This window comes from Schistocerca serialis, chromosome 6 (assembly GCF_023864345.2).
Source record: "Schistocerca serialis cubense isolate TAMUIC-IGC-003099 chromosome 6, iqSchSeri2.2, whole genome shotgun sequence".
Taxonomy (NCBI): Eukaryota; Metazoa; Arthropoda; class Insecta; order Orthoptera; family Acrididae; genus Schistocerca; species Schistocerca serialis.
Window position 1 is genome coordinate 535875874 of NC_064643.1, and position 22171 is coordinate 535898044.

At 43.8% G+C, this 22171-nt stretch overlaps 1 protein-coding gene across 3 annotated transcripts in view; it reads left to right on the forward strand.

Annotated features, from left to right (window-relative positions):
- Window positions 1-22171, forward strand: part of LOC126483694 (glycerophosphocholine phosphodiesterase GPCPD1-like) — a 269576-nt gene that overhangs the window by 233207 nt on the left and 14198 nt on the right. For all 3 annotated transcript variants that reach the window (XM_050106782.1, XM_050106780.1, XM_050106781.1), the window contains 3 exons: window positions 13411-13566; window positions 13650-13780; window positions 13950-14085. In XM_050106782.1, the coding sequence (XP_049962739.1) occupies window positions 13411-13566; window positions 13650-13780; window positions 13950-14085 (423 nt within the window). The remainder of the gene's footprint in view (window positions 1-13410; window positions 13567-13649; window positions 13781-13949; window positions 14086-22171) is intronic.

Here is a 22171-nt window from a genome sequence, read left to right on the forward strand (position 1 = left end):
TTTAATAGTAGAAACTCCACTTAACACAATATTTATTGGTTGAATTTGCAACAGTCAAAACCAATTTAAGATGAAGAGAAATTTGAGGAATAAATATGTCAACTTGATGCAAGGAAACTGAAGTTGTTGGTTATAATTACGTTAACATTCCTTTTTTGTAATCGTGAAATGGCTGTTTTAGTAAGTAAACTATAAATAACTAATGAGTAAAGAGGTTTGCTCAAGCAGCTGCCAGAGAACTACTTTCAAGCACAAAAAACAACAGGCATTACTTTGCATATGCATCTATGATTACATAGCAACATGTGTTTGTTATTTGTTCTGCTTAAACGCTTCCCACCCCATTTCTGGTTGGATTCTCATGCATAGTGGTGGATCAACAACTGATATGTCAAATCTCTAAAACTTGCCACTTCATGCTCACAAACCACGAAAAAATCAGAATGCGTTGCAGTGTAAGCTGCTTCCCATTTCCCCCTGCATGATACTGACAATAGCTAGTGTTCCTGAATTTTTCACTTAACACTTTAGAGATCAAATCCGAGCATAGCTCAGGCCACAGCTTTGTGTTAAAGGACCATGCCCAAGTATAGGTCGGGCCATGATTTTCTTGATGTACGGGCCACCCATTGCTTAAAAACTGAACTCATTTCATACAAGAACAATGTACAGGTATCTTGCGACCTGCTTCTTGACTAGTGTTTCTTTCTGTTATCAATTTCTAGAATTATTTCGAGAGAAACATTACAAATGTAACATATTTTGAAAAGGAAAAATTGCTACTCACCATACAGCAGAGATGTTGAGTTGTAGACAGGCACAACAAAAAGACTACTAAACACTTGAGCTTTCAGCTAGAAGGCCTTCTTCTGAAATAGACAATGTACAAACACACACACACACACACACACACACACACACACACACACACACACACACACACACACACAAACAAACACGACCACTGTCCCTGGCTTCTTGGACCAGACTGTGAGCAGCTGCACATGATGGGAAAGGGGTAGTAACTCAACATGGCTGCTATACTGTGTGGAGCAATCTTTCCTTTTTATAATATTCATTAGGTTTCACAGTTTGCTGTAATTCTACTACAGATACATCACATTTGTTGAGTGAGCAAGAAGTTTTGAAACCTCAAGAATAATAAATTGCTCAATAACTCACCCCGCACTGTTTTCTTGGGAGGATAATTATACTTCCTTTCATCATTATTTTGAAGTATATAATCTATCTTGGAACTAAAGCAAATATGGAAAATAAATCTTGAAGATAGCCTATTTCTTAGTATATGTTACTCTTGAAGATACATCAATTACATATGTGACAGTAATGCTTTAAAAATGGCATAAATGGCCTATTTCCTAGGCACAATATTTTCCTAATTTCCTAAATGGCCTGTCTCCAAAGCATTAACTCCCCTGTCCCATGATGCCACACATGAAAACATTCCATAAATTCAGTGTCACTATATTGTGTCACCACATTTCCAAAATAATTTTCATTTTTTTGTTTTTTTGTTCTATTTAACAATTCCAACTCCTCATCACTCAACAGAAAATCCAATTCCGATTTGCTAGACATCTGGAATAAATGGCAGTTATAAGTGTCATGTTTCAATCAGTGATGATTTTGTAGGAATAAGTAAAATACTTACCTTACAATCAGTGATTAAGTTGAACATGAAATAGTCCAACAAGGGAACTGCTACAGCTTTCAAACGATTGAAGAATTTCCCACAAAACAAAACCCAAGTCATTTGGAGAGTATCCCCACTCTAACTCTGACAGCTCTGCAGATGTGCAGATCTGGCAGCTTGGGAGTGCCAGAAAAATTTTTCAGGCTAGAGTCTGGCTACTTGCTTTCACTGCTTGCACAGCAAACAACCACACTCAAGTAGCCAGAATTGGGAGAAGGTCCTGCTTATATGTGATTTCACAACTGTGCGTGCATGTGAGCCTACTGGCAGCTGCTTGAACGAACTTAAGATCACTCACAAGTTGCAGAACAATGAGTCGGCAACAAGCACACAAGAAAGAATGTAAACTTTACTAGCTTTTGGAAAATAATCTTTAACAAGCTAGAGTATACCATAGCTGATGAGTTTGTGCAGTGCAGGATGATGATGACGATGTGGATTGGGAGAGGGTGGCAGGACAGAGGAACGAGGAACTGAGGGGTACAGGGTTTGGTGGCAATCGATTAATGGAGATTGCAGTTGGGATTATTATGGAAGCAAAGGGTGTTGCAGGGATAACTCCCCTCTACATTGTTGCAAGAACTTGTGCTGGAGGGAAGGATTCAGATGACAAGGGTTATGAGGCAACCATTGAACTCAAGAATATTGTGCTTCACAGCATATTTGACACTGTGTGGTCATTTCTACTCTGGCCCATAGTTTATGGTGGCTGTTTGTTCTGGTGGGTAGCTGGTTGGTGGTCATGCCTACATAAAATGCTGTGCAGAAGTTGATACAGAGCTAGTATATAACAAGTCTGCTTTCACAGGAGGCCCTGCCTCCATGTGCAGCTGATTCTTGCTGGTTGTGGGAGGATTAGGAGTGTGTGAGGGTATGATGCAGAAATTCTGTTTACAGGCCACATCTACATTAGCATGGCTTCTCTGCAGATCACACTTAAGTGCCTGCCAGAGGGTTCATTGATCCACCTTCACTCCAATTATCTATTAATCCACTCTTGAACAGCCTGCAGAAAAAAAAAAAAAAAATGAACACCCATATCTTTCCGTGCAAGCTTTGATTTCCCTTACTTTATTATGATGATTGTTTCTCCCTATGTAGCTTGGCATCAAAAAAATATTTTTGCTTTCAGAAGAGGATGTTGGTGGTTGAAATTTCATGGAAGGATCCAGCTGCAGTGAGAAACACCTTTTTTTAATGGTGTCCACCCTTATTTCTTGATAGTACAAAATGTGCTGCCCTTCTTTGAACTTTCTTGATGTACTCCATTAATCCTATCTGGTAAGGATCCCACACAGTGCAGCAGTACTCCGAAAGAGGACGGACAAGTATAGTGTAGGCAGTCTCTTTAGTAGATCTGTTGCATCTTCTGAGTGTTCCATCAATAAAACACAGTCTTTGGTTCACCTTGTCTACAACATTTTCTGTGTGTTCTTTCCAATTTAAGTTGTTCATAATTGTAATTCTTAGGTATTATATGGATTTTACAGTCTTTAGATTTGAGTGATTTATTAGTTACCCAAAGTTTAACTGATTTCTTGTAGCATTCATGTGGTTGACCTCAAACTTTTCCTTATGTAGGGTCAATTGCCAATTTTCAGATCATACCGTTATCTTTCCTAAATCGTTTTGCAATTTGTTTTGATCTACTGATGACTGTACTAGACAATAAACTACATCAGCAACTGCAAACAACCTAAGATGGCTGCTCAGATTGTCTCATAAATTGTTTATATAGATAAGAACAGCAGAGGGCGTATAACACTATCTTGGGGAACACCAGAAATAGCTTCTGTTTTACTCTGACATTCTGTCAGTTACTACAAACTGTGACCCTTCTGACAGGAAACTGGATATACATTTGGAGCTAGTAATTGTCTGTGAAGGTCTTTGTGAAACTTTCAGTATATTGGGACAAGGAATTCTTGTCTTTGGAAATACACCCTTCACTGGATGCTGGGCTATAGGGGAATGATTTTTTTGTGTGGCAGGTGTGACAGCTGCCAAAGTGAAGTGCTATTGGTGATTAGTTGGCTTAATATGGACAGAGGTATGGAGGTAGCCATCCAAGAGGTAGTCTGCTTCCAGGAAAGTGTGTGTTGGGTTGAGGAGAACTGGGTGAAACAGATGGTAGACAAGATGTTTAAATGGTGGAGGAATGGAGATACTGTCACAGTCCTGGATTCAGATCATGAAGGTATCATCAGCAAACCTGAACCAGACAAGATGCTAGGAAGGTTTCCTCTATTTGGCCCATAAACAGGAGAAATAGTCGTGTGTGAGGATACAGTCTGTACAAGGAATGTAAACAGCACAGAGGGTATGGGTACGTGTGTGTGTGTGTGTGTGTGTGTGTGTGTGAGAGAGAGAGAGAGACAGAGAGAGAGAGAGAGAGAGAGAGAGAGAGAGAGAGAGAGGGGGGGTTGGGGGTCTTGTACTCACGTAAATGTACTCTAGCTCATTAAAGAATATTTCCGAAAGCTAGCAAAGTTCTAATCTTTTATTGTATGCCTTTCAGTGACTCAGATTCATTTGGTTGCTTTATTCCTAAAGTATTTATATTCTGCTGGAACTTTCCTTACTATAAAAGTAAGTGAACTCTCAATTTTGTTCCTCAAGTTACTGAAAATTTTAGATGTGTAGGAACTTACATAACCTTCAAATGTTGCACATACCTTACAAGGACCTCATGTGTATTTGTACAAGCAGTGGTGACATTTAAGTGGCACATGTGTGCTAAGTATGACTTTCAGCAACAGATGTTAAGAGTCCTGGAAAGATATTTGATGTTTAAAATTATTTCAGGCTTCATCCCCAAGAAGTAAGATCCTTCACTTGTGTGATTATGATAGAGATTTAGCAGAATGTGAGGTGCGTGGGGTAAGCACAGGTGATAAAGTGCGACAATATTTTAGGCATGACAGTTTCCTGAAGCTTGTTGTGCATCATTTTTATAAAATGAAATTGTCAAAGCTTCTTGAAATTCACTGCTTTCTTTTTAATATTCTGGTTTTGCATTGTGAAATTGTCATTTGTACCTGACAACTTTGCAAGTTTTACATTTTTAAAAAATCTGTCACCTGTAATTAAGATAAGTTGCTTGCAGTTCCAAAAAGATTATTTTTCACTTTGAAGTTATATCATGCTTTTGCCATTTATTGTGGCCCCCATATACCTGTATGCTTCTGTAGTTCCTACTAAGCAGACAGTAGGAAGACTGTGCTTCAAACTTAATACAAGATATTCATTGAACAGTGATTCATTAAGAGCAAGAGATAACTGGACGCATGATTTGGTTTCTTTGAATGATCTTGCTACTACAGCATGTGAAATAGTTTGTGTGCATTTGTGGGTTGAAAGTCATGTAAATGTTAATATTGAGAACAGGAGGAGTAAAGGAAAAATAAAGAGCAGTATCATTTTTGGGAAAGCAACTGAAGCTTTGCTATTGCGTCAACAGTAACACTCAAAAAAGTGCTGTCGAGTCAGTCTCAGTTTCTGTCTCTGTATCTGTCTTCACACTCTGACACACACACACACACACACACACACACACACACACACACACACACCTCTTGCTTCAGGACGTCTCTTTTCTTACCTCATTTTCCTTATCAGGAGTATAGGTTGTGCGCAAAGCTCTAATTTTTGGTTGGTTTACTCTACTGCTCTTGAAATTATTACAAACTTTGACCAGTACAAGGTGATAACTGTTCCGTTGGAAGTTGGCTGTGTGGGTAATATGAACTGCTTCATAATTAGTGATTCTAACTTATTCAAACTAATATTGATGTTTCATTTGCCAGCTTGTAAATTTGAAAGAGAGTAATCCCAGGAGATGGGATGGCTGGTAAATCACTTTTTGGCTTGGAAGCACTGTTTGTTCTAATTTTTTTATCATTTGGTCAGACTATGCTGTACATTGACAAATGCCCTACAACCAGCATCATAATCTGAAATACTGTCTGCAATTTGTTTCAAAATTAATTTGCATGACCTTTTGTCTGTTTGAAACAACAGTGAATCATTTATGCACTATTCACATACTGTAATTTCTCCAGTTGTCATTGTGCCTTTGAATTTGTATGCTGTATCAAATTTTATCTAGTGGCAACTTGCAAACTTACACCCAACAATTAATTACTATGATAAAGAATGAATAGGAACAGCAATACATGATTTGTAGGAACATTTAATTTGCATCTGAAAACACTACTTTAATTGATTGCTCAAAAATCTATGATGGTGATGAAAATAGAATGTGCGAAGACTAGTACTTCATTAACTGAGACACATACAGAGATACATATAGTTGTTCACATATGAAAATGTACTTCATACCTATGTAGATATACTGAGTGCTGTTGAATGAATACTAATTATTATTTGCTATATGACAGACTTATAGCGAACAAGGTGTATAATAGGATTTGCAGCTCTTGATTACAAATTTTTAGATGATTTATGTATGGAATTTCCTGATAAGATGTAATTTTTCATGTTACTATTAATTTCTGAAAATCTATAATTTTTGGTCCAATGTTTCTGGATGTCTTGTTCATTTTTTCCAGCAATTTGTAGAACCTTTATTCCTTGTATGAGAGGCAGTCAGTACTGCAGTTGTGTTACTGTTATGGGTATCATAGTTAATTTGATACTTGAAAAGATGTTTGCAACTTCTTATTCATCTCACAGCTTATCTTAAGACTTTACATTTACGTTTTCGCTGGCTGAAAAATCGTTCTGCCTGTAGCATTGCCCATTGAAAACCCAAGTGCCCGCATTTTCCCCATGTGTTAAAGTTCAGTTGTTTTTGATGTGTATCTCCTTACTTAACTTCCTCTCTCTCTCTCTCTCTCTCTCTCTCTCTCTCTCTCTCTCTCTCTCTCTCCCCCCCTCTCTCTCTCCCCCTCTCACTCCCCTGTCTCCCCCCTCACTCCCCCCTCCTCCTCTCCCCCTCTGCCTCCCCCTCCCCCCTCTCTCCCTCTCTCCCCCTCTGCCTCCCCCTCCCCCCTCTCTCCCTCTCTCCCCCTCTGCCTCCCCCTCCTCCCTCTCCCCCCTCTGCCTCCCCCTCCTCCCTCTCTCCCTCACTCCCCCCTCTGCCTCCCCCTCCCCCCTCTCTCCCTCACTCCCCCCTCTGCCTCCCCCTCCCCCCTCTCTCTCCCTCACTCCTCCCTCCTCCTCTCCCCCCTCTCTCTCCCCCTCTGCCTCCCCCTCCCCCCTCTCTCCCTCACCCCCCTCTGCCTCCCCCTCCTCCCTCTCCCCCTCACTCCCCCCTCTCTCCCCCTCACCCCCCCTCTCTCCCCCTCACTCCCCCCTCTCTCCCCCTCACTCCCCCCTCTCTCCCCCTCACTCCCCCCTCTCTCCCCCTCACTCCCCCCCTCTCCCCCTCACTCCCCCCTCTCTCCCCCTCACTCCCCCTCTCTCCCCCTCACTCCCCCCTCTCTCCCCCTCACTCCCCCCTCTCTCTCCCCCACTCCCCCTCTCTCTCCCTCACTCCCCCCCTCCCCCTCTCTCTCCCTCACTCCCCCCTCTCTCTCCCTCCCCCTCCCCCCTCTCTCCCCCTCACTCCCCCTCTCTCTCCCTCCCCCTCTCCCTCCCCCCTCTCTCTCCCTCCCCCTCCCCCTCCCCCTCCCCCCTCTGCCTCCCCCTCCCCTCCCCCTCTCTCCCTCACTCCCCCCTCTCTCCCTCACTCCCCCCTCTCTCCCTCACTCCCCCCTCTCTCCCTCACTCCCCCCTCTCTCCCTCACTCCCCCCTCTCTCCCTCACTCCCCCCTCTCTCCCTCACTCCCCCCCTCTCTCCCTCACTCCCCCCCTCTCTCCCTCACTCCCCCCCTCTCTCCCTCACTCCCCCCTCTCTCCCTCACTCCCCCCTCTCTCCCCCTCACTCCCCCCTCTCTCCCCCTCACTCCCCCCTCTCTCCCCCTCACTCCCCCCTCTCTCCCCCTCACTCCCCCCTCTCTCCCCCTCACTCCCCCTCTCTCCCCCTCTCTCCCCCTCACTCCCCCCTCTGCTTCCTCCCCCCCCCCTCTCTCTCTCTCCTCCTCCTCTCCTTCTCTCTCCCCTTCTCTCTCTCTCTCTCCCCCCCCCTCTCCCTCTCCTTGTTCCTCCACCCTCCCCCAAATAAAATACACATTTCCAAAATGTTGCTTTATGGACTCTCATTTAGGAAACTGTATGGCCAGTAATAGTAATCAGTGTTGACAAGACAATATTCTGGGATTACTCTAGCCTTTCAGAACACCGTTAGGTTCTTCGGAAAAACTTCAGCTGAACTTATCTCCAACTTTAGCTAGCTTTCAGTTCCCATGTTGATTTGAGCATCAGTGCTTTATATTAGTGCTTGGACCTCTGGTACTTTCCCAACACAGCTACGACAATTTACAACTGTTATACTGACAGTTCCTGTATCTATGTTCTTCCTATGTTCGACCTGAATCCTTTGAGACTGAAGCCCTGTTTTTATTTCCCTGAAAGCCTCTAACCTAAAAATCCAGCCACTCCATGCCACACAGCTGCTGCTACCCATGTAGCTGCCTCCTGCATGTAGTGGACTCGACCTATTCAGTGGAAACTCATACCACACCATCCTGTGGCGTAGCTCGAGGAATGTGCAGCCTCTACAGTCGCAGAACTATCTGAGCGTTTGGTTAAGACTCTCCACTCGGCTCTGTACCACATATCTGCAATTGGTTCTGTCAGCTGTGCTGCGAGTGGTGAGCTCTGCTTTCACCTCGCAAGCAAGACAAGCAGCCTTTGCCTCTTCTATTAGCTGCTTGAAACCAGAGAGAATCTCTTCTGGTCCAAAGTGACATACATCATTGGTACCGATATGAGGCACCACCTGCAGTTGGCTGCATCCTGTGCTCTTGATGACATCTGGAAAGACCCTTTCCATGCCTGCAATGACTTCGCCCGGTATGCACACGGAGTGCACATTGGCTTTCTTCCTGTCCTTGGCTCCTTGGCAGACATGTCCCTAAGGAGCACCATAACCTGCATAATATTGAAGCTCTTAACTACCAATAATCCCATCCTTTGTGATTTCCTGCATCTTGCAGGCTGAGAGGTTCCCTCTGAAACAGCACAAGCGACTGAATCTGGCTGGAGGCAGTGTCAGCCATAGACAGCACCTGGAACCTGTTCATCAGACTAACCAGGGAGACCTTACTTGTGGCCCCTGCGGAGTCTTTCTTTCACTGCCTGCCACACCTCAAGGCAATCTCCCTCTTGACCACAGGTGAAGTGCCATCGTCAGTGCAAGCAGTAACTGGGCTGGTTACTGGTGCGGGCCAATTGGCACACTCAGACGTGTTGGACACCCATTGGCCCCACACGGCCGGCCCACAACAGTGATGGCCTTCCACTGCAGCTCCAAGCTGTGTAACAGAAGTCATCACAGCCTAGAGTTAAGAGCGAAATGTCACCAATTCGACCTGCATCTGCACACAGCCTTCACAATAAAAAAAAAGATGTGTGAATTCGTAAGGGACCAAACTGCTGATGTCGCAAGTTCATGGAAAACTACATTACACAGACAAGCAAATGATTATTGATGCACGCTATGGAGCTCTACTGTAGACTCGAAGGAAAATACAAGAACTGTGTCCAGTATATTAGATTACGACACAGAGATTCAAAAACTGAACTACCAAAGCACACAGGTGATTAGGAACTTTTAATATGTCACAAAATCGGTTTACTTTCCGATGCGAACAGAAATGTGAGGATATGCCTACTAAGTATTTAATTAACATGCAGAAATTTAAAAAACTAAACTACCAAAACACACAGATGAAATCATAAAATTCACTCCTGGTTAGGAACTCATAAAATGACGCAAGATCGGTTACTTCCCTGTGGCTGCTTGTGTCTCGGGCGGCTGCTGCTGACTGACAATTGCCCTCTGCCACGCTCTCATGTCTCCAGTCGATATGTCTTATTGTGCTGGTGCCTCACTACCAATGGGGAGGCACATGCATTTCTCTCTCTGTCTGACACACACACACACACACACACACACACACACACACACACACACACACACACAATGCTGATTAACTCAGTCAGTGGTGGATGGATAGATAATTCGTGGCATCAGTTCTAAGCCATATTTAGTGCTCCAAAGAGACAAGTGTTTTCTTTCAAGGGGCGCACACACACACACACACACACACACACACACACACACACACACACACACACACAATGCTGATTAACTCAGTCAGTGGTGGATGGATAGATAATTCGTGGCATCAGTTCTAAGCCATATTTAGTGCTCCAAAGAGACAAGTGTTTTCTTTCAAGGGGCTAACTGGTATTTTGTGTCCATTGAGCTTATAAAAACTTTGATGGTTTCCAGTTCTTACTGTTTGTGAAGGGACAGTTTAGTTGGATAGCGGTACGACAAAGCATTTACAGCTTTCAGACCACTCCTTCCCCGTTCGAAAGAGGATTTTACTACTTTCAAAAGAGTGTTACGTGAAACTTAGAATTTGAGTAGACACAGACATTGATAGTAACTCTTCATTTGAGAGGTTTGAAGTTAATTTCTTTTCAAGATTTTGACAGACATGGATATTACTTAGTGATTTGTAGGTCATAACAATCTTGGCATAGCTACACTTGGGAGATATTAGCAGAAGATCAGTTTTTCAAAAGTTTGTACATTGAATAAAAAAAAGAAAAAAAAGAAAAATAGAGACCTCATATAGTTTCCCTTCATAAATTTCTTTCTAGAAATATTAGTACCTGCCTTCCGAACATTTGTGTCCTAGAGACTAATTGTGAGAAGCCACATATCTTTTTTTGCTGAATAATATGGCAGTTATTGCATGTACTTGAAAGATCTGCATCAGCAAAGCAACATATGCATTAATAAAATGCACAATGTTTGTGCTATGTTTGTGAACAAAGGCATGTATTATTCAAATTTGCTGCAATGTTTCCACACTTTCTATCTTAGTATGTTGAAATTAGCAGATAGTAGCTTCATAACATTGAGTCAGATGTTGCTATTGACTTGATAGGACTGTCATCATATTGCATTGGATGATTCTCATCAGAATGTTTTCTTTTAGCATGAAAATAGTGTTATTACATTGTATTGTATCTTTAAATAAATTGTATGTTTAAAAAAAATGCTTATTTCTGTCATCTCATGTTAGTTGACATTGGAGTCATTTAATACTATTGAGAATTATTATACTGGCCTACTGTATACCTTGACAAAAGTAACTTTTTGATGATTGTGCATCAGGGGAAGGGGAGGAGGTTGATGCTGGGTGGTGCCTATAAACAATATGTGTGCTCTGTTGCCTTATTCTTTTTCAGTGTTGTAGGGTGGATTAGGAGGGATAGTGGTGGGAGTAGGGAAATGATTTGATCGTTATGTCATAAATTTTCAAATTATTTAATTAATTTTGGAAGCTTCAATTATGATGTAAGAGGTTCCAGTCATTCCCAAGTTGCAACACCAAGATTTAACATGAAACTTGCAAAGAAATTAAAAGATACAAACATTTCATCATTCTGTGTGCCATTAAAATGGAACAAACTCTTTTGCTATTATCCTCGCCCAGCAACACAAATTTCTATGAAGAACCACACATCCAAAAATTTGCATTTTCTGAAATAGTTTGACACAGAAATGTTCTTTTGTTTTAGCCAATCAAAAGTCATGTTCTCTGGAGGAAGCTCTAGGCACCATGTTAAGTATCATCTAATGATAAGAGGCATTGTAACAGTTCAAGCAGCTCAACCAAAATTTTTAATGGGCAGCTCTCAAACCACCACGGAAACACCTCTCCACTCATTTCTTTATGGTAATTGAGGGTTTTATTAGATTCAAATAGCAACCTACAGTTTTCCACAAACCTTGCCATTTTGTTTGGATGGGGAAGAATCAGGGCAATGCCATTTTTGGTGGGTACTGCTGTTGTGTTACTGTATCATCTTCATGGACTTTGGGCTGCTTTTACACACATACAAATAATAACTCTCCCCTTTATGGCCTTACTTCTGGTAATTTTGTCAACAAAAATATTACATTTTAAGACATGTTCATTATCGTGATAGCATTAAATACTACATTGCTATTGAGTGAATTAATCTATAACACTTTGTGTTTTGGCTAAATCTGTTTTAAGAATAAAAAAAATAATAGGTATATAATATCTCTTCACGGTAAATGTTTTCCATTTATGTTTTCACACTTGAACCCTAAACTCTGTACTTCATTTCACACTGATGTGGGAAGACCAAACATAAGCAAGCCTTTACTGTTTAAAGATAATTCAGATTTACTAGTGCTATTTTTCTAAATAATCACCCATGTTATTGATAGACTTGCCATTGTTTGGGTATGTTTTAATCCCATTTTCGAAGAAAGTATGAGACGACCACCAAAGCAATTGTGGAGAAACTGTTATATTCCTTGCTGGTTTTGAAATACTTTATTAAGAGCTAACTTGAATAGTCCAAACTTGTGGAAGTCACGTGCTGACTTGTCTGTACTGGAGGTTGGATGCTTAAGAACAGTCAAATGCATATTGGCCAATGTTTGCAGGAATACTGGTGTGAAGAAGAACGACCCCAATTAATGTGCTGCACCTTTTGAGTGGTAGCCAGCTCAAACATGACAAAGATGATTGCAGTAGTAGGCAGCATTAATGGCCTTACGTTCCTGTAGAAAATCAACCTGTTCCATGCTTTTACAGTACTAGAACACTGACAGTGTCCTTTCTGGGGGCCTTATGTTCCTGTAGGAAATCAACCGGTTACATGCTTTTGCAGTACTAGAACACTGACAGTGGCCTTTCTGGCAGATGGCCGTATCATGTTCACTGGTGTCCTCTTGCCATTCCCTTGTGAGGCCATATTGTTGGACTTCAACCAGGGGGTGTAATTAGGGACTAGTCTCATCACAACTGACTATTTTTGCAAAAAACAGCATCGGCTTCTGTCTCATATCCTGTGAGAAACGTGCAAGAAATTGCTGCTCGTGTAGCTTTCTGCTCATCATTCAGAAACTTCTGAACCCAATGAGCTGGCACTCTCCACAAATTCAACTCATACTGAATAATTGACTGGACACTTCAATAATTATAGTTTCTGAGAGATTTCAAGCACAGTTAAATGCTGATCACCTTTGACAACTTTGCAGATAGCAATGCCTTGCTGTTCTGTACTGTGGTGGTGGTGGTGGTGGTGGTGGTGGTGGTTGTTGTTTTCTTGAACTCTTTACACCAGTATTTCATGCAGGGTTACAAAATGATTTTTTCCCGTCAGCATTAATATTCTTGCTCATAAGGTAGTTGACTGTGATGATTTGCACAACAGCAGAGTGCAGTTCTTTCCCTCTCCCTCCCCCTGGATGAATGCTGGGATAGTTCCTGTGAAATATTTTCTTCTCTTGTCATATCCAAATCTTTGCTCAGTATCATAATAATCTTGTAGTCATAAGGGGGTTTTCTTCCTTCCTTCAGTTGATAATTGACTTACCAGTTATTGCAAACTAACTTTTCCACAGGTGAAGGAGTGTGATGTACCCCCATGCTGTGAGGCTCCCTTGGTTTAATCCTCAGGCAAATTGAAACTTGTGAACACTCCTCAGATATTAAAGTAAATTGTATGAACTGCTGTTGATGAGTGGACCTTGTGTTTCTCAGACTAACAGCTTTTATTTATTGACTAAGGTGTATCATCTAGAAGAAGGGAAGAACAGGAATCCCAGATTTTTTGATGATGATTTGGAAGAACATCAGCCTTTTCCAACTCTTCAAGAAGCATTAGAGATAATAGATCCACATGTGGGCTTCAATGTTGAAATTAAATGGACAATGGAACTTAAGGTAAAACCTCTTTCTTTTTTACCGAGTTTTTTGGTTGTTGCGGTATTTTAGAACTAACTTGAAGATTTTTTAACTCCTCTTAGGATGGAACATACGAGCTTGTTGATCCATTTGATCTCAACATGTATCTCGATACTGTGCTCAAAGTAATTCTGCAACACGGTGGAAGCCGCAAGATTGTGTTTTCGTGCTTCCACCCAGATATATGCACAATGTAAGCATTCATCAGTATTAACAAATATAATCAGTATTCCAAAAGTTTTGTGGTTAGATGAATAATGAATCATTTAGATTTCATATTTTAATGTTGAATGCATTAAACTAAAAGTGCTATATTTTGTTAATAAATTTAATTGAAAAATGTTAAAAAAAATTTTGCACAGGATACGGCTCAAGCAGAATTTGTATCCCGTCATGTTCCTTACTCAGGGGATAACAGCGAAGTATCCGCCATATCGTGACATGAGGACTTGGAATATACCAATGGCAGTATATTATGCCCTGTCTGCTGGTATATTGGTGAGTTAAGTATGCAGATTTTATAAAAATGTTAGTTTAATGAAAATTTTCTGACATGATGGCAATTTTTGAATGTAGCTTTTAGCTCCTAAGTAATGTGAGTCATTCAAATAATGTACACGCAATACAGTTGACAGTAATAGTGATAAGGCAGTAGTTAAAATATGGTATTTTCCCCCAGATGGGAGCACATGAAGACGAAAGGGAAAAGAGTGTAAGAAGGCATTGGAAAAGAAATAATAAAATAGTAATTTTATGGGTTAATTTATTCCTGTTTGCTTTATTTGCATCACTTTTGCACTTTATGTACAAGGTGTATCAAAAAGAATCAGCCAATTTGGCATGTCTATATTTCTGAAACTAATAAACATGTACAATGCATTTATTTTTTTGATGAATGGTAAACTCAAAAAGTTTTTTTTCATACCTTGTCATAGGATCTCAATATGCCCCCCTTGAGACACACAGCATTTGTCAATGCTGTATTCAAATTGTTCTCATACTGCACCCCCCTGCGAGTCCAGGGATTAGAATAGGCCCGAGGTATTCCTGCTTGTCGTAAGAGGTGGCTAAAAGGAGTCTCTCATATTTTGGCCTTTATGTGATGGTCCCCTGTAGGGTTTGACCTCTATTTTCAAAATTTTCCCGAAGAGGAGCCAATTGGGGATGGCACCTTATGGTGCATTGTGTCCATCGTGCCTTGATCTTTAGCCCACTTTCTCATTGTCACATTGCAGTCCAGCTCATTCTCCATCTCTTGGGTGAGGACACCTTCCTGGGTGCGTTTTCCACCATGCACTATGCAGTGTCGGTTTCTGCAACAACGGTGACCATGGACTTCTTTGCACCTCATATCCAGCGCCGTAGCAAATTCATTGTGGTGGGGCCGCCATGTACCCTGTTGGTTGTAGCCCCCTGACAACACAGGGATCGCTCTGCTGATGCCTGCATTGTTAACTCCCTGTGTATGCCAAGGAGTAGATGCCCATCACCCTGGGGCATTGGGACTCCCAGAAATGGCCATCCTGCCAGGTGGCTTTTGTTGTAGCTGGGTGGCGCCTGTGGATAGGGCCCCTGGTCGGAGTGGGTAGCATCAGGATGGATGACGCGTGATGAAGCATACCACATCATCACTTGCTGGTGATCAGACATCAGCAGTCTCTAAGCATTCCAAGTCTCAGTAGAATGCAAGAAAGTATGACCCTAAATCATTCCCCTCCCTGGCCACACCATGGGAGGAACGCCAGGCTAAGGATGGCAGCGAACCTTATTCACCCCGGTACCTCGTATGTACGAGAACTGATGGGGACTCCATTGTTTCGATGAAGCCACAGTTTTTTGTAGAGCATTTAGAGGACAAGTTTGGGGAGGTGGAGGGCTTGTCTGAAATGCGCTCTGGTTCAGTCTTGATACGAACAACATCCTCTGCCCAGTCACAGGCTTAACTTGCTTGTAACAAGTTGGGGGATGTTTCTGTTACCATCATGCCACATAAGAGCTTAAACACGAGGGCCGTTCAGAAAGTAACCTACGGTTGATTTAAAAAAATACACCAAGTTAAATAAAAATATTTTAATATATACATCTTACAACTACATCTTTGCACTATTTTTCTACATAGTCTCCATAGCGATTGAGGCACTTATCGTATCTCTTCACAAGCTTTGAAATTCCTTCTGCATAAAAATCACCCGCTTGTGCCTGGAGCCAGCCTGTGACCGCATCTTTGAGCTCTTCGTCGTCATCAAACCGCTGTGACCCGAGCCATTTCTTCAAATGCATGAAGAGGTGATAATCACTTGGCGCCAGGTCTGGGCTGTAAGGTGGACGGTTGATAACGTCCCACTTGAAGGACTCAAGAAGGGCCATTGTTCTGCGAGCAGAGTGAGGACGGGCGTTATCGTGCAAAAAAACGATACCAGAAGTCAGCATACCACGGCGTTTGTTCTGTATAGCCCGTCGTAACTTTTTTATTGTTTCACAGTACACGTCTTGATTAATGGTCGTACCACGATCCATGAATTCAACCAACAACACCCCTTTGGCATCCCAAAACACCGTTGCCATCAGTTTTCTGGCAGAAAAATCTTGCGAGGCTTTTCTTGGTTTGGTAGGCGAATTTGAATGTGCCCAGATCTTTGATTGTTCTTTTGTCTCAGGGTTCACGTACTTAATCCAGGTTTCGTCACCGGTCACGATTCTGTTTAACAATGGTTCTCCTTCGTCCTCATAACGTGACAGAAAGTCTAATGCAGAGGCCATTCTTTGAGTTTTGTGGTGGTCGGTAAGAATTTTGGGCACCCATCGTGCACACAACTTACGGTAACCCAATCTTGCTGTCACTATCTCGTACAAGAGAGTCTTAGAAATCTGTGGAAAACCAGTAGACAACTCCGACATTGAGAAACGTCGATTTTCACGAACTTTTGCATCAATTGTCTGAACGAGTTCGTCAGTCACCAATGATGGTCTACCAATCCTCTCTTCATCATGAACGTTTTCTCGTCCACTTTTAAATAAACGTACCCATTCACGGACAACTCCTTCACTCATAACTCTTGGTCCGTACACGGCACAAAGCTCACGATGAATAGCTGCTGCAGAATATCCTTTGGCTGTAAAAAACCTTATGACAGCACGCACTTCACATTTGGCGGGGTTTTCTATTGCAGCACACATTTCAAACTGCCACAAAAACTAAACTAGCGCAGGTACGACGTTCACTCGACCACGGCTTGATGCCGACTGACCTGTTGAGTGCGTGAACGCACAGATGGCGTCGCTACTCCCCCCACAACCCGCACTGTGACCAATCAGAGGTTACTTTCTGAACCGCCCTCGTATAGTCCAGAGTATTATATTCCACAGGGACTTTCTTTTGCAGTCTGACGACAAGCTGCATGCCAATTTAGAGCGGCAATGTGTTCATTTCGTGCAGTGCGTCCATTGGGGTCTGAGGGGTGTCTTCATCTTGGCCTTTGAGGGTGAGACCTTACCCGAGAAGGTCAAGGTAATGGTCTGTCGCTGAGATGTCAACCATATATCCCTCCCCCAATGCGGTGCTTTAAGTGCTGGAAGTTTAGCCATACGTCTTTCCGCTGTACTTCCAGCATCACATGTCGAGATTGTGGACATCCATCACGTCCCAATACTCCATGTGCCCCACCTCCCATCTGTGTCAGCTGTGGAGAGCATCATTCACCTTGCTCGCCAGACTGCAGGATTTTACAGAAAGAGAGGAAAATCGTGGAATACAAGAACTTGAACCGACTGACCTACACTGAGGCTAAGAGAAAATATGAGCACCTACATCCTGTGGCTGTGACTTCCTCATACGCTGCCATTATGGTAACAGTTGTAGCCCCATCAGTTCTGCGAACTCCAGTCAGCCCTCAGAGCCAGAAGGCTTCACCTGCCCCCTTGATGGTGGGGGGCAATCTCCCCTCCCCATTGCTCCCGCACCACTTACTTCGGGAGCACTGGCCCCCCAACCATCGGCGACACCAGTCTCCCACTTCCCAGCCAGAGAAGTGTAAGTCTTCTTCGGCTCCTCTTGCCAGGAAGGGATTCCGTGGGTCACTTCCTTCCCAGGTTTCTGCTAGTGGGAAAGATGATGCCTGCCAGTGGCTGAAGTGCTTAAAAGGAGCTGGTCATAGGGCTTCACGATCCTCCTCAGTCCTGGAGACTGTACCAGTGAAGCCCTCCCAGCTGGAGAATCCCAAGGAACAGCAAGAAAAGTCCAAAAAGAAGACCCCTAAGACCAAGGAAATTGCTTTTGCGTATCCATCCTTTTAGCAGAAGGTCTCAGGGACAACGGCCGTTTACTATCGAGACAAAAATAAACACCTACAGCCGTCCTTATGATTTTATTTTATTTTGTCACTATCAGTTTCAACACTTCATTGCATCATCTTCAGGCAGGTTTGATGGGGTACAGGTTGGTACGATCCCCATGCATAACTCATCAGTTGCCAGCATTACTGGATTCACAGATAATGTGTCAGCACTCCAACCATGCTGAGTGCTGACACATTATCTGTGAATCTAGTAATGCTGGCAACTGATGAGTTATGCATGGGGATCGTATCAATCTATACCCCATCAAAACAGCCTGAAGATGATGCAATGAAGCATTGAAACTGATAGTGACAAAATAAAATAAAATAAAATCAGAAGAACGGCTGTAGGTGTTTTTATTTTTTGTCACAAGGAAATTGTGGTGGCACCCACACCATCACTACCTACAAGCTCTGCGTCTGGATATGAGGTGGAGATTCTGGTGTCCGCTGTGGACATATATCTCGCCGGACCCTCAAACACAATGGATATAGACTGCTCAGGCAACAAGTCGGTGGCTGCAGGTGACCCTGAGTCGTAAACTGCCTCATTGAATTTTCAATGCCTTCCCAGTCTCAGAATGTCATCCTCCAGTGGAATTGCGGCGGTTTTTTCCACCACCTGGCTGAGCTACAGCAACTAAGCTTTACACCTGCTTTCTGCATTTCCCTCCAGGAAACCTGGTTCCCGGCAATGCGGCCCCTGTCCTCTGCCTCTATAAGTTATATTACAGGAACCGTAGTGACTATAATCAAGTGTCAGGTGGAGTTTGCGTTTATGTCCTAAACTTTGTCTGTAGTTAACCTGTGCCCCTTCAAACCCCTATTGAAGCTGTGGCTGTCAGAATAAGGACGATGCAGGAAATAACTGTCTGCAGTGTATATCTTCCTCCAGATGGGTGCAGTACCCCTGAAAAATGTTAGCTGCACTGATTGATCAACTCCCTAAACTTTTTCTACTTTTGAGAGATTTTAACTACCATAACACCTTGGGACGTTTGGTAGTGGTCACTTCCCCATCGTCCTGCTGCTGCCCCTGCATCAGGCCCATAGATGCTTGCCCAGATGGGCTTTGAACAAGGCGGTCTGGGGAACTTTCACCTCTGCTGTCACCGCTGAATCTCCCCCACACGGTTACATCGATGTGATAGTTGAGCAGGTGACTACAACAATCGTTAATGCGGCGAATAATGCGATCCCTCGCTCTTTAGGGTGCCCCCGGCAAAAGGTGGTCTCTCAGTGGTCGCCGGACGTCTCTGAAGCAATTAAGGAGTGTTGGCGAGCTCTACAGCAGCATACGCAGCACCCTTCCCTGGAGCACCCCATAGCCTTTAAGTGGCTCCATGCCGCCAGCTTATCAAAAGACAGAAGCAGGAGTGTTGGGAGAGATACGTCTTGACTATTGTGTGCCATATGTCACCTACCCAAGTCTGGACGAAGATCAGATGTCTTTTTGAGTACCAGACCCCAAAAGGTGTCCCTGGCATTAACATAAATGGCCTGTTGTCTACCGATGCAAACGCTCGAGCCTCTGCGTCAGAGAACTATCCCCCACCCTTTCGCACCATCAAACGGTGGGTGGAAAGGAAAGTCATCTCGTTCATTACGCGCCACAGTGAACCCTATAATGCCTCATTTACAGAGTGGGAGCTCCTCAGTGCCCTTGCACATTGCCCTGACACAGCTCCTAGGCCAGATCGGATCCACGGTCAGATGATTAAACGTCTCTCATCTGACTACAAGCAACATCTCCTCGTCATCTTCAACTGGATCTGGTGCGATGGCGTCTTTCCATCGCAATGGTAGGAGAGCACCATCATTCCTGCACTTAAACCCGGTAAAAACCTGCTTGATGTGGATAGCTATCGGCCCATCAGCCTTATCAACATTCTTTGTAAGCTGCTGGAACGTATGGTGTGTTGGCGGTTGGTTTGGGTCCTGGAGTCACGTGGTCTACTGGCTCCATGTCATTGCGGCTTCTGCCAGGGTCGCTCTACCACCGATAATCTTGTGTCCCTTGAGTCTCCCATCTGAACAGCTTTTTACAGATGCCAACACCTAGTTGCCCTCTTTTTTTATTTACGAAAAGTGTATGACACGACCTGGCGACATCATATCCGTGCCACATTATATGAGTGGGGTCTCCGAGGCCCGTTCCTGATTTTTATCCAAAATTTCCTGTCGCTTCGTACTTTCCACGTCCAAGTTGGTGCCTCCCATAGTTCGCCCCATATCCAGGAGAATGGGGTCCTGCAGGGCTCCGTATTAAGTGTATCTCTTCTTTTAGTGGCCATTAATGGTCAGCAGCAGCTGTAGAGCTGTCCGTCTCACCTTCTCTGTATGCAGACGACTTTGCATTTTGTACTGGTCCACCAGTGCTGGTGTTGCTGAGAGGTGCCTATGGGGAGCCATCCACAAGGCGCAGTTATGGGCTCTAGCCCACGGTTTCCAGTTTTCAGCCACAAAGACATGTGTTATGCACTTCTGTCAGCATCGTACCATTCATCTGGAACCAGAACTTTATCTTAATGACAGTCCACTCACTGTAGTAGAGACATATCGATTGTTAGGACTGGTTTTAGACACCCAATTGACTTGACTTCCTCATCTTCATCAGCTTAAGCGGAAGTGCTGGCAACACCTCAATGCCCTCTGCTGCCTGAGCAACACCAACTGGGGTGCAGATCACTCTATGCTGCTGCAGCTCTACAGAGCCCTTGTTCAATCACGCCTTGACTGTGGGAGTCTGGTTTATGGTTCACCGGCACCCTCAGCGTTGCGTTTACTTGACCCATTGCACCACTGTGGCGTTCGCTTACTGACAGGAGCTTTTAGGACGAGTCCAGTGACCAGTGCCCTGGTGGAGGCAGGAGTCCCTCCATTGCAGGTTAGACGTGCACAATTGCTCTCCAGTTATGTTGCACATGTTCGTAGTTCTCCTGTGCATCCGAATTACCGTCTCCTTTTCCCGCCCAAGGTGGTTCATCTCCCGCATTCGCAGCCCGGGTCAGGTCTTACAGTTGCAGTTCGTGTGCAATCCCTCCTCTCCGAACTGGAGTCCTTGCCTTTACAGCCTGTAGTTGAGGTTCATTCACATACACCTCCATGGAGTACAACTTGGCCGCAGCTTCACCTGGACCTATCACATGGCCCTAAGGACTCAGTTAACCCTGTGACCCTCCGCTGTCACTTCCTCTTGATTCTCAACATGAACCATAGCTATGAAGTGGTTTACACCAATGGCTCGATGGCTGATCATCACGTTGGCTTTGCCTATGTTCATGGAGGACATATAGAACAGCACTCCTTGCCAGATGGCTGCAGTGTTTTCACTACAGAGCTGGCGACAATATCTCATGCTCTTGAGCACATCGGCTCATGCCCAGGTGAGTCATTTCTCTTGTGTACTGACTCCTTGAGCAACCTACAAGCTATCAACCAGTGCTATCCTCGTCATCCTTTGGTAGCGACCATCCAGGAGTCCATCTATGCCCTGGAACGGTCTAGTCATTTAGTGTTGTTTGTCTAGACCCCAGGTCATGTCGGAATCCCAAGCAACCAACTTGCCAACAGGCTGGCCAAACAGGCAGTGCAGAAACCGCTTTTGGAGGTCGGCTTCTCTGAAACTGACCTGCATTCAATATTACACCACGAGGGTTTGTGGCTTTGGGAGACAGAATGGCATAACCTTAGTATGCACAACAAGCTGGGTGCCATTAAGGAAACGACGAATGTGTGGAAGACCTCTGTGCATGCCTCTCACAGGGACTGTGATCCTCTGTTGGCTCTACATTGGCCATATGTGGCTGACGCATGGTTACCTCCTCCATCGCGAGGACCCACCTTGGTGTTGCTGTGGCTCACGAATGACTGTTGTCCATCTCTTGCTGGACTGCCCACTTTTAGCCGCTCGGTGGTGGACTTTTAACTTTCTCAGCACCCTACCTTTGGTGTTGGGCAACAATGCCTCAACAGCAGCTTTAGTTTTACGTTTTAATTGTGAGAGTGAGTTTTATCATTTGCTCTAAGTTTTAGCACATGTCCTTTGCCCCTGTGTGTCCTCCACCCTAGTGCTTTCAGGGTGAGTGTTTTAATGTGTCACAGAGTGGTTGGCTTTTCCTTTTTATCCTCATGGTCAGCCAGCCACAGTAACCTGCTTTCTTGTTTTAACCTCTTCCACCTGTTTCTTGCGTCTTTGTGGTTTTCGTGTCCCCTTTTGTCCATTTAAGTGGTTGTTGCCCTTCAGTTGT